At 54.3% G+C, this 10,936-nt stretch overlaps 1 protein-coding gene across 1 annotated transcript in view; it reads left to right on the top strand.

Annotated features, from left to right (window-relative positions):
* The first annotated feature begins 2,246 nt into the window (after positions 1 to 2,246).
* LOC105300547 (myosin-6) overlaps positions 2,247 to 10,936 on the top strand; it is a 25,552-nt gene continuing 16,862 nt past the window's right edge. The window contains exons 1-13 of the mRNA XM_011372823.1: positions 2,247 to 2,447; positions 3,663 to 3,806; positions 4,030 to 4,186; positions 4,285 to 4,312; positions 4,602 to 4,713; positions 5,000 to 5,092; positions 5,844 to 5,907; positions 6,086 to 6,184; positions 6,615 to 6,718; positions 6,804 to 6,942; positions 8,322 to 8,590; positions 8,880 to 9,050; positions 10,236 to 10,545. Coding sequence (XP_011371125.1) covers positions 2,247 to 2,447; positions 3,663 to 3,806; positions 4,030 to 4,186; positions 4,285 to 4,312; positions 4,602 to 4,713; positions 5,000 to 5,092; positions 5,844 to 5,907; positions 6,086 to 6,184; positions 6,615 to 6,718; positions 6,804 to 6,942; positions 8,322 to 8,590; positions 8,880 to 9,050; positions 10,236 to 10,545 — 1,891 coding nt within the window. The remainder of the gene's footprint in view (positions 2,448 to 3,662; positions 3,807 to 4,029; positions 4,187 to 4,284; positions 4,313 to 4,601; positions 4,714 to 4,999; positions 5,093 to 5,843; positions 5,908 to 6,085; positions 6,185 to 6,614; positions 6,719 to 6,803; positions 6,943 to 8,321; positions 8,591 to 8,879; positions 9,051 to 10,235; positions 10,546 to 10,936) is intronic.

Below are 10,936 nucleotides of genomic sequence, written 5' to 3'. Positions count from 1 at the left end.
AGGTGGCATCGGTGGAGTCTGGGGAAGGGGGCCTTGAGGGCCTGGGGTGCTTGGGAACACCCATGAAGAAGGGCATGTGAGTATAAACCCCAGGAGGGTTGGGAGGGAACACCAGAGTTCTACCTGGGCAGTGAGGAGAAGAATGCAAAGCCCTACCCCCAATTCACGCATGACAGCCGAGCCTAGGGCCCAGCTGGTGTAAATCCCCAGGCCTGCCAGGCCCCAGCCAGCCTCGGCAGCACCTGCACCCTCTGGCAGCCCAGAGAAGAATGGAGTAGCCCCCACCCCCACCCCTCTTCCCACAGGCCCGGGGATTAATACTTCCTGCCTCTCCCCATCCCCATGCTGCCCCTTACCAGGAGCAGAGGATGGCAGTGGGAGGGGAAAAGTTTATGTGCGCAAATGTGGGTGTGTAAATGTGTGTATCAGTGTGCATAACAGCAAGCTGGAAAATCTATACGCTTAAGCGTTTAAGTGTGAAAAATCTGCACGTGTGGGGCTAAAAACGGGTGTGGACGTAGGGTGGTCAAGTCGGTACAAGGGCACTGGACTGTGGATCTGAGTGCAGATCTGCCATGGAGGCATGAGGAAACCCCGTCCCCTGTTTGAGAGGTCGGCCCCTGTATCAGGAGCATCAGGGGAGGAGCTGGGAGCTCCAGATGTGATCCCAAGGCAGCACAGCCTCCGGTCCCCAGGAGGACACCTGCTTGGAGAGTTGGGGAACTGGAGGAAACCAGACATGGCCTTTGCACTGACAGAGGGCAGCACAGAAATTCTTTTCCTAACAAAGCGAAACAGAGTCATGGAGCTGAACACTAGGCCCCCTCCCTGGGCATCCTGGCTCCAGCTCCCAGTCCCTAGCACTGTGGGACTCCAGGTCCAATAGTGGGAGATGCTTCCAGCCTGGGGCTGTGTGAGGACACAGGCCACAGTGGAAAGGAGGGGGTGGGGAAGATGGAAGGCAAGCCATGGTTGGGGGGTAGGGGATAAACATCTGGCTTGTAGGAGAAGGTGACCCTCACCCAGTGTGCTCAACTCACCCTTCAGGTTAAAAATAACCAAGGTAAGGGCCTGGCGGGGCGGGGGAGGTGGTGTGAGAAGGTCCTGTCTTCCCACTATCTGCCCATCAGTCCTGTGGAGAGGAGGAATGTGCCCAAGAACTAAAAAAAGGCCCTGGAGCCGGAGGGGCTAGGGCAACAGACCTTTCATGGGCAAATCTGGAGGCCCTGTTGTCCTCCTGTCACCTCTAGAGCCAAAGGATCAAGAGAGGAGGAGCTGGCAGGGGAAAGAGGTGGGAGGGAGGGTCCCTCCGGAAGAGACTCCAAATTTAGGCAGGGGGAGGGGGCAGTGGGCTATAAAAGGATCAGGGCTCCAAGGACAGACAAACACTCCTCTGAACCAGGTAAGAGGGGATTCCGGGGTGGGGGGGGGCTCTGTGGTCACCCCTCAGAGCTCCCACTTTGAGGGACTCTATCTTCACAGGAAATGGGGTGAGAAGCCCAAGGGTATGCTAGAAATGCCTTTCTCCAGCCCCAGGAAGTTCCCACTGACAGAGGGGCGATTGCAATGCAAAAACCAGAAACTACTTTTCTCCTCCCATCTGCATCTGTCATCTCCCACTCTCTGTGTCTTCTGAGTCCTGTCTCCATCTTTTTCCCTCCTCCGATGGCTTCCCTCTCTTTATCTGGGTTTATTTCGCCTCTTGGTCTTTTTCAACTCTTGTCATACTTTGTCTCTCTTCTCCTTGCTCTTCCTTCTCAGTTGTGTGTTCTAATTTCCGTGCCTCTCTCTGTTTCCAACTCTGATTCCCCATCCTGCCCCTCGCTTCCCCCCATTGGCCTGCCTCCATACTTCTTTATCCTCTTAATCTGTTCTTCTCTGCCTGGCTGCACCTCCGTGGCTCCACCCACGATCCAGACTCTTCAAGATTCTTTGTGAAGCGATAACCAGGTGAGAACTACCCTATTTTCTCCTGAGAGCCAGGTAGCTGGACCAGGGGCTCACTGTCTCTCTCTGAGCAGCTCATTACCTCCCCTTAGCAAACTCCAGCATCATGTCAAAGGGCAAAGAAAACGGGATCGGAGCAGGGAGGGCTGGATCTAGGCCAGGTAGTTCCCAAGGGAGGTACAAGAAGAGAATAATAGGACCTAGGTGATGAGGAGGTAGGACAGGGAGTGGAGGTGCAGAGGGCAGTGCCACCCACTGAGGCCTGGGGCCTCCTCTCTTAGCTGCAGAGGAGCGACAAGATGACAGATGCCCAGATGGCCGATTTTGGGGCGGCAGCCCAGTACCTCCGCAAGTCAGAGAAGGAGCGTCTGGAGGCCCAAACCCGGCCCTTCGACATCCGCACTGAGTGCTTTGTGCCTGATGACAAGGAGGAGTTCGTCAAGGCCAAGATCGTATCCCGGGAAGGGGGCAAGGTCACTGCCGAGACTGAGAATGGCAAGGTGTGTGAGGCACAGGGCCAGGGGAAAGGGAGGGAAGGTTTTTTTGCGGGGTGCAGGGGTGGAGACACTTGCAGTGGGAGCTGACAGGCCCTGGAGAACAGCCAAAGCCAGGGAGCGGTTACATGCCCCCTTGAAGGGCCCAGTACCTGAATGAGAACTCTGACCTTTCTCAGATGGACACGAGCAGGTGCAACAGGGCACCACCTCAGCGTTGTGCACTCCTTGCCAGAGAGGATGCTACGGGGGGAACCTCAGCCAGCTTATTCCTCACAGGGGTCTTGTCGATAGAGAACACAGTCACAGTATCAAATGAAATTCCCTTTACGAACTTGTATCTCTCCTCTCTGTGCTTCAGTTTCCTCCACAGACAAACTCTCCCAAATTCTCCCCACCCAAAGCAAGAGCAAACTCTTAGACCCAGATGAACTCAAAGAGTAGGAACTCTTGAGTCGAGCACTCAGTCCTGGGGTTGGTGACTGGTACTCAGAAGCCCCCAGTCCCTGGTCCCTCACGCTGACCACGAGAATCGCTGTTGGTCACCCGCAGCGGCTCAGAACCATGTGCCTCACAGACATGCTGACTGAATGTTGCATCCTACTGGGGGCTTTGACTCTGATTCCAGCTCTGCCACTAGCTAGCCACCATGCCAGCAAATCATTTAATTATTCAAGCCACAGTTTCTTCCACTGTAAAAAAAAAAAAAAAAAAAAATGCTACAATACCTGCCTGCAGAATCTAACGACCTCAAGGCATGTCAAACTGACCAGTGCCAATCGAACCACAGCAACAGCGACCAATGGGGAGGTAGGGTAGATGGGTGAGATGCTTTTCTCATAGAGGCAAAGATTCACCTCAAGCACTGTCCCCAGGAGTCAGGGTAAGGTGTGTATGCACAGATGGCAGAGCTGCCAGCCACTCCAAGTTTTCCCCTAGACACTTGAAGCAGGGACCAAAAAATGATACGCGTGGGCACAGGGTCTGGTGTACTGACAAGACACAGGGATTCTAGGATGGTCCCTAGGGTTGGAGAGACAGTGGGTAGGCAGATTATCTGGGGAACTCTAGGGTAGGACCTAGGCACTGGCCAGAGAAGGGCTGGGGGCTTGAGGCCAGGTCATGGCCTGTGTTCTGGGAGGAGGTAAGTGGGTGAGGCTTGTGACCACAGACTGGCAGTGTACCCATCCTGTCCTACTACTGCCCATGCTTTCTCCTCAGACAGTGACCTTGAAGGAAGACCAGGTGTTGCAGCAGAACCCGCCCAAGTTCGACAAGATTGAGGACATGGCCATGCTGACCTTCCTGCACGAGCCCGCGGTGCTCTACAACCTCAAGGAGCGCTATGCGGCCTGGATGATCTACGTGAGTGCATCCTGGACCAAGACCAAAGTAGACCAGGGCAACTCTCTCAAGGGAGAAGGTCAGAACTCTCCGAAGGGGCCCAAGACTCCCCCGCCCCCTTCCTGCCCATGGTCATCGGCAGGAAGAAAGCCAGCTGGGGTGACCACATACCCTCTGGCCTGCACCACCACCTATCCGGGCTCTCCTCTACAACCTCTCATGTCTGCCCTATCTCCTGCCCCAGACCTACTCAGGCCTCTTCTGCGTCACCGTCAACCCCTACAAGTGGCTGCCAGTGTACAATGCTGAGGTGGTGGCCGCCTACCGGGGCAAGAAGAGGAGTGAGGCTCCACCCCACATCTTCTCCATCTCCGACAACGCTTATCAGTACATGCTGACAGGTGAGCCCGGCAGCCCTGACCTGTGTGCCTTTAGCCCCACAGCCATGGACCTGGGCCCTCAGCCCTGACCCCATTGCTTCTCTTCTTTTCTCTTTCAGATCGGGAGAACCAGTCCATCCTCATCACGTGAGCAAGCGCCATTCATCCATAGAGGGGCTTGTTGGGGCAGACCCAGGCTGATTCATGGGGGTCCAGGGGTTGGGGGAGGAAAGGTTTAAGGCTGTGATTGCAAAGAGTGTGGAGTGCTGGGCTCTCTGAAGACCCCCGGAGTAACCAATGATGATGGGCAAATTCTGCAGGTAGCTGGGCCCTGGTGGAGGTCAGATGGCCAGGGTTCAGGGCGGGGAGGGCAATGCTGAGCTCCAAATAGAGAGATGTGGGAATCCTGGGTTTGATGGGTTCCTGTTGCCTCCAGCGGAGAATCTGGGGCAGGGAAGACTGTGAACACGAAACGTGTCATCCAGTATTTTGCCAGCATTGCAGCCATAGGTGACCGTGGCAAGAAGGACAATGCCAATGCTAACAAGGTGAGCCACAGGCTCAGCAGAGGGGGTCTGGGGAAGGCTAACCCAGGTGACCCTGCACCATCCCCTGGACAATGGTAGTGACAGCACCACTGAGCCCAGTGCTAAAAATCTTCCTGGCAAAAGACACACACTCTGAGGTCCAAATTGGCCCTTTGCAGCTGTAGACTCCCCAGCAGTCCACTCAGCCCTACCCCCATTCCCCAGAATGAGAGCAGCCCCCTGCACTCCCCACCACCACATAGAGGTGGACGGAGGATGAACCCCCAAGGTCTTGTTCCCTTCACAGGGCACCCTGGAGGACCAGATCATCCAGGCCAACCCTGCCCTGGAGGCCTTCGGCAACGCCAAGACCGTCAGGAACGACAACTCCTCCCGCTTCGTGAGTGCCCTTGACCACTGCTGATTGACCTCATCAGCCTTGACAGAAAAAGTGGGGTGCTGTTTTGCCAACAGTAACCACACTCAGTTGATTGTCCTGTGTTTGACTTTAGGGTATCAACGAGTATGCTCATGAGCATGTGCGTGCATGCACACACACACACACACACACACACACACGTTTACACACACATTTACACACACTCCAAACCCTCTCAACTCAGCCTATCTCCCTAAGTTCTGGGAACTCAAGATAAGAGACCCAGAGTCACCACAGCTGTTCCATAGTCAAGCAATAAAACAGAATTCATCACCTTCTAGATTTTCCTTATGACTGTTTCCAAAGCTCTTCCATATGAGAGTGGGAAGAGAGCATAGGCATTGGAGCCAATTCCTAGGCTTTCCGCTTGCCCAGCAAGTCCGCACACCTCTCTGAGCCCCAGGCTCTTCATCCCTGAAACAGAGGTAGTAATAGTTACCCTGCCAGTCACTGGAAGGATCACACAAGGTCATATCAGAGGTAGAAAGAGGAGGCGTTCTCTCCGTGTTCATTTCTGTGTCCATTGTTTCTGGTCCAAGATCCCTGGGTGGTATGTGGGGATGAGCACCCTTCCCGTGTTTTCCCGATACTATACTGGGACCCCAAATAGGGTGTTTACATTTCCAGGGCATTCTGGGTTGCGTTGAAGTCCAGGATCTCTATTCTGTCCCTTCTGGCCAGTTCCCTCACTCTTTGTCCCATCTGCCCCCAGGGGAAATTCATCAGGATCCACTTTGGAGCCACTGGAAAGTTGGCTTCTGCAGACATAGAGACCTGTGAGTACCAGGCAGCCCTGCCCACCCTTCTGGGTCCTTCTCTCCTGCCTTTTTTCCCAGTGGGTGGCCCCTCCTATCTTCTCTCTCTGTCTACATCTGCACCTTGGTTCTCGTATCCTTTTTTCCCTCAAACTGCCTGATCTCTTTCCTTACCCACCTTCTTCTCTCCTTACTTCAGATCTCCTGGAGAAGTCGCGGGTGATCTTCCAGCTCAAGGCTGAGAGGAACTACCACATCTTCTACCAGATCCTGTCCAACAAGAAGCCAGACCTACTGGGTGAGCCTGACCCCAAGGCCCTGCTGCCCCACGCCCCCCCACCCCCGCAAACAGGACAGATGCCCTCCTATTTCTTAGCTGCCCCGCCACCCTGCTCGCCTCCCTTCTCCCTCCACCTGCTCAGCGGCTTTCTCCTCCTGCCCCACCTCGGGCCTGCTTGCATCTCCTCCTTCCTTTCTTTCCACCCTTTCCTCGTCATATTTTTCTCCTCTTCTTTGTTGGTTTTCTCCTTCTCCTCGTTATTTGCCTTGCCTTCTCCCAGGTGTCATTCACCTCCCCCACACATTTTTTCACTTCTTTTGGAGTCTCTCTGTAGTCCTTGCTGATTCTCCTTCTGTCCACCTGCTCTCGGGCCTCTCCTCCCCCGCCTCTACCCCTCCCCTGACATCCTCCATCCCTTCATCCCCTGCCCTGTCCCTTACCTGAACAGATATGCTGCTGGTCACCAACAACCCCTATGACTACGCCTTCGTGTCTCAGGGAGAGGTGTCCGTGGCCTCCATCGACGACTCTGAGGAGCTCATGGCCACGGATGTGAGTGAGGAGGCAGGGTGAGGGCTCCTGAGGGCTCCGGGGCCACCTGCTCCAACCATCTCTTTGCCTCTCTTGCTCTGTTTAGAGTGCCTTTGACGTGCTGGGCTTCACTCCTGAGGAAAAAGCAGGCGTCTACAAGCTGACAGGTGCCATCATGCACTATGGGAACATGAAGTTCAAGCAGAAGCAGCGGGAAGAGCAGGCTGAACCTGACGGCACCGAAGGTGTGGAAAGGCTTGAGGTGCTGGGTGCTCACTTGTCGTGAGGAAACAGTCCTCTGGGAGCAGGGTCTCCCATGCTGTGTCCAAAAGTGGTGCCTTTTAACAGTTCTTAAGGAGCTAGGTTGACAACAGGATTGTTAGGACCATGATAGAGAAGATGGGAGGAAACCAGAAGTATGAGAAGCAGGTGGTCAGAGGGTAGTGCATTTTCTCAGGGGCAAGCTCTGCCTCCACTCCCTCCCCAGCCTCCAGGCTTTCTCTCCTGTTGGAGCTTAGCCGGAGACCTGAGGCTTATGGGTTAGATGGGTGTGGTGAGGGGTGGGAGTCGGGGCAGGGACTTGGGAGAGGTAGACAGACAGGGAGGCCCCCGCAACTCTCCCTAACTTCTCAACCCCACTGCCCTGACCAGAAGTGAGTTGGGGATTTTTCCTCCTGTGCCCGAGTCTCACTGAAGTTCAGGAAAGCACAGCCCCTGAGCTCTGCACGTCCCCATCATTGATACAGTGTGTATGTGTGGGTGCTCAGCCCTTGGGTGAGCCCCTGGTGGCCTCTGTGCCATGTTGTTTGGGAGGCAGCAGGCCAGGGGCATGTCATTCACCTCGCTGGGCCTCAGTTTCTTCCTCAGTGAAATGGAGCGACAGTCCTTCACAGCTCCCTCCAGGGCTGTCGCAAGAATCCTTGAGGAGCTGCGAAGGTGTGAACTGTGCTAGACAAACACGTAGGAACTTTCTTCCTCACCTACCTTCGAGGACCCTTTCTCTGTATCTATCTAGCTCAAAATGTCAAGCCTGGGTGTCATGATAGCCATGTCACCAGTTATCACAAAATGATTGAAATTAAACCAAATAAATCTCCTCTAAATAGAGATGGTATGTTGAATGGAACATTTGGAGAGCTGGAAGTTGCGGGGGAGGCTGTCCAAAACACCGTTAGGAAATTAATTTCCCAGCCAATTAAGTTGGTCAACACGTGGATTGAGTAGTGTCTCCAGTTCTGGGCCAGATCAGGGATGGACACAAAGGAGGCAGGGAGCAGAGTACACATCTCCTGTCAGCCACAGTCCCTGTCCTGAAGAGACAAGGAAGTGCAGTGAGGGTGGGAGACATGCTAACAGCAGTGCTGGTGAAGGGCCTGGCCCAGCGACACCCAGCACATGTAAAGACAGAGGCGAGAAAAGCTGCTGTGTGGTGGGAGGCCCTAGGTGAATAAAGGGGCCTGGGCTCCGGCCTGGCTCAGGCATATACTGGCTGTGTGACTGCAGCAAGACTTGTTCCAGGCCTCCATTTGCAACTCTTAATGACCTAATGCTTCAGAAAGGCTCTGGCCCTGGAGCAGGGAAGGAGAGTCTGTTGAAAGTGCTTACTCCTTTCCTTCTCTATCAGATGCCGACAAGTCTGCCTACCTCATGGGGCTGAACTCAGCAGACCTGCTCAAAGGGTTGTGCCACCCTCGGGTGAAAGTGGGCAACGAGTACGTCACCAAGGGGCAGAGCGTGCAGCAGGTGTACTATTCCATCGGGGCACTGGCCAAAGCAGTGTATGAGAAGATGTTCAACTGGATGGTGACGAGGATCAACGCCACCCTGGAGACCAAGCAGCCACGCCAGTACTTCATCGGAGTCCTGGACATCGCTGGCTTCGAGATCTTCGACGTGAGTCGGGGAAGCCCCTGGGCGTGGGAGGAACAGTAACTCACTCATTGGCACATGCAACAACCTTCATTGAATGCCAGCCGCAGGCCAGGTGTGGGAAAGGCGGTGGGGTTCGGCGGTGAGGGAGGCTGTCGTGGTCCTGTCTTCAGGGTCAGCGCTCCCTCTCTGTCCTGACAGGGGAGTGGATCAGCCACAACCCTCACTGGGCTGGACACAGCCCCGGAATGACTCCTCCGGCCACTGGGCCACCTGCCCACCTGACCCCCTCCTGCCCTCACTCCCCCTGCAGTTCAACAGCTTCGAGCAGCTCTGCATCAACTTTACCAACGAGAAGCTGCAGCAGTTCTTCAACCACCACATGTTCGTGCTGGAGCAGGAGGAGTACAAGAAGGAGGGCATCGAGTGGGAGTTCATTGACTTTGGCATGGACCTGCAGGCCTGCATTGACCTCATCGAGAAGGTGCTTCCTCGGCTCCACCACCTGTATCCCCTTTCCTGGCATCCCAGACAACATAATAGCCCCATTCCTTCTACACCCAAGCAACTAGAGTCCCCAGAATCCCAAGCCTCTCTCCAGGCCAAGCTTCCACCCACCATGAGTCATGGGCAAATACAGGACAAGCCTCTTCCTTCTGTCCCCAGGACCTAAGAACTTGTCCTATATGGTGGTCACCTCCCAATGTCTTGAGAGGGGTATATAGTGAAGGAGAGGACTCCTAGCCCTTCTGACATTCCATGAGAAGTGTCATTCATGGAAAGATCTTAGGCTGAAACTGAAGACATTGGCTTTCCATCCCCTCCTGTTCAAATCCGTTTTCAGCCTCTCTTGTCTATAGATTCAGAAGTCAAGGATTTCTGGGTGCTTACAGGAGGCTCCCAATGCTGACTTGCCCTGAGGGTGCCTTTGGGCTTTTCTGATACAAATCAGAGTCCAGAGGGACTGCCCCTCCTCACCCAGCCCAGCCACTGCCCTTAAGGAAATGGAAGCTTTCCATAGGCTTTGGGTGGTTATCAAGGGTGCTGCTCTTCCAGAGGCCTCAGCACCCTCTGAAATTGTATGGGAAAGAGTGTGTAAAGTGTGTGTGTGTGTGTGTGTGTGTGTGTGTGTGTGTACACACGCATTTTTCTGGGCAGACAGTCTGTTTCATCAAATTTTCATAGGATTCCTGCCCCAATAAAAATTAAGAACCTCCATGCTTTCTGAAGAGCAGGATGTTGTGCAGAACCATCTTTTGAATTGCGACCCCTCCTATAGACAGGGATCTGGCCAGCCATGCTGTCTCACAGCTCTGATGTACATCCGTCCCTGCTCTCACTCTGCTCTGGGGCAGGGATCTATCCAGGAAGGAAGGGTTGTGCTGAAAGGCCTTGGGATCCTTGGGGCGGGGCTGGAGGCAGGTGATTGCGGGTATACAACTCTCACTGGGTCTTCTGGGGCAGAAAGAGGTCAGATAGGACAGATTTGAATATAATTGGATTTAGATTAATTCCAAGAACCTTGGCTTCCTATATGGGGACAAGAGGTGCCAGCAGACTCTCTGCGGCCTGCTAACTATACTGGGCTGAGGCTCTGTCAGGGTGTAGGACCCTGGAAGCTTGGTATGTGCTCAGTGATGCTCTCTCTACCTCTCCACCCTGCTCTCAGCCCATGGGCATCATGTCCATCCTGGAGGAGGAGTGCATGTTCCCCAAGGCCACTGACATGACCTTCAAGTCTAAGCTGTACGACAACCACCTGGGCAAGTCCAACAACTTCCAGAAGCCGCGCAATGTCAAGGGGAAGCAGGAGGCCCACTTCTCCCTGGTCCACTACGCTGGCACCGTGGACTACAACATCCTGGGCTGGCTGGAGAAGAACAAAGACCCGCTGAATGAGACGGTGGTGGGCCTGTACCAGAAGTCCTCCCTCAAGCTCATGGCCACACTCTTCTCTTCATATGCTTCTGCTGATACCGGTAAGAGAGCAGCCCCTGCACTGGGCCAGAGCACTTCTGGAGATGCAAGGGTCCAGGGTCCCGCTGCTTCAAAGCACATGCCTCTCTCTAAGGAGCCTGTGAACCATGAGATGGGGGTCGGGAGATCCCACAGCAGTCCATTTGTACCCCTTCTGTAAAAGTGCCATGTTCCACTTTGTGTTATGGATATCAGTGTACCTGTCATGTGTCTCCTCAAAACTGTGAGCCCCCGGACGTCAGTGAAGGTGGCACACACCTCACTGTGTCAGGCCCAGTATAAATCTTGGTAAACATAGAGAGGATTATTGAAGAAATGAGCCTCCAGGTCAGAAAAGGAAGAGGAAGGGTGTGGACTGAGATGAGGAGGATAAAATAGAAGGAGAAAAGTAGA

Source organism: Pteropus vampyrus, unplaced genomic scaffold (genome assembly GCF_000151845.1).
Source record: "Pteropus vampyrus isolate Shadow unplaced genomic scaffold, Pvam_2.0 Scaffold213, whole genome shotgun sequence".
NCBI lineage: Eukaryota > Metazoa > Chordata > Mammalia > Chiroptera > Pteropodidae > Pteropus > Pteropus vampyrus.
Note: the sequence above shows the minus strand (reverse complement) of the source record. Positions and strands in the feature narration are given on the sequence as shown.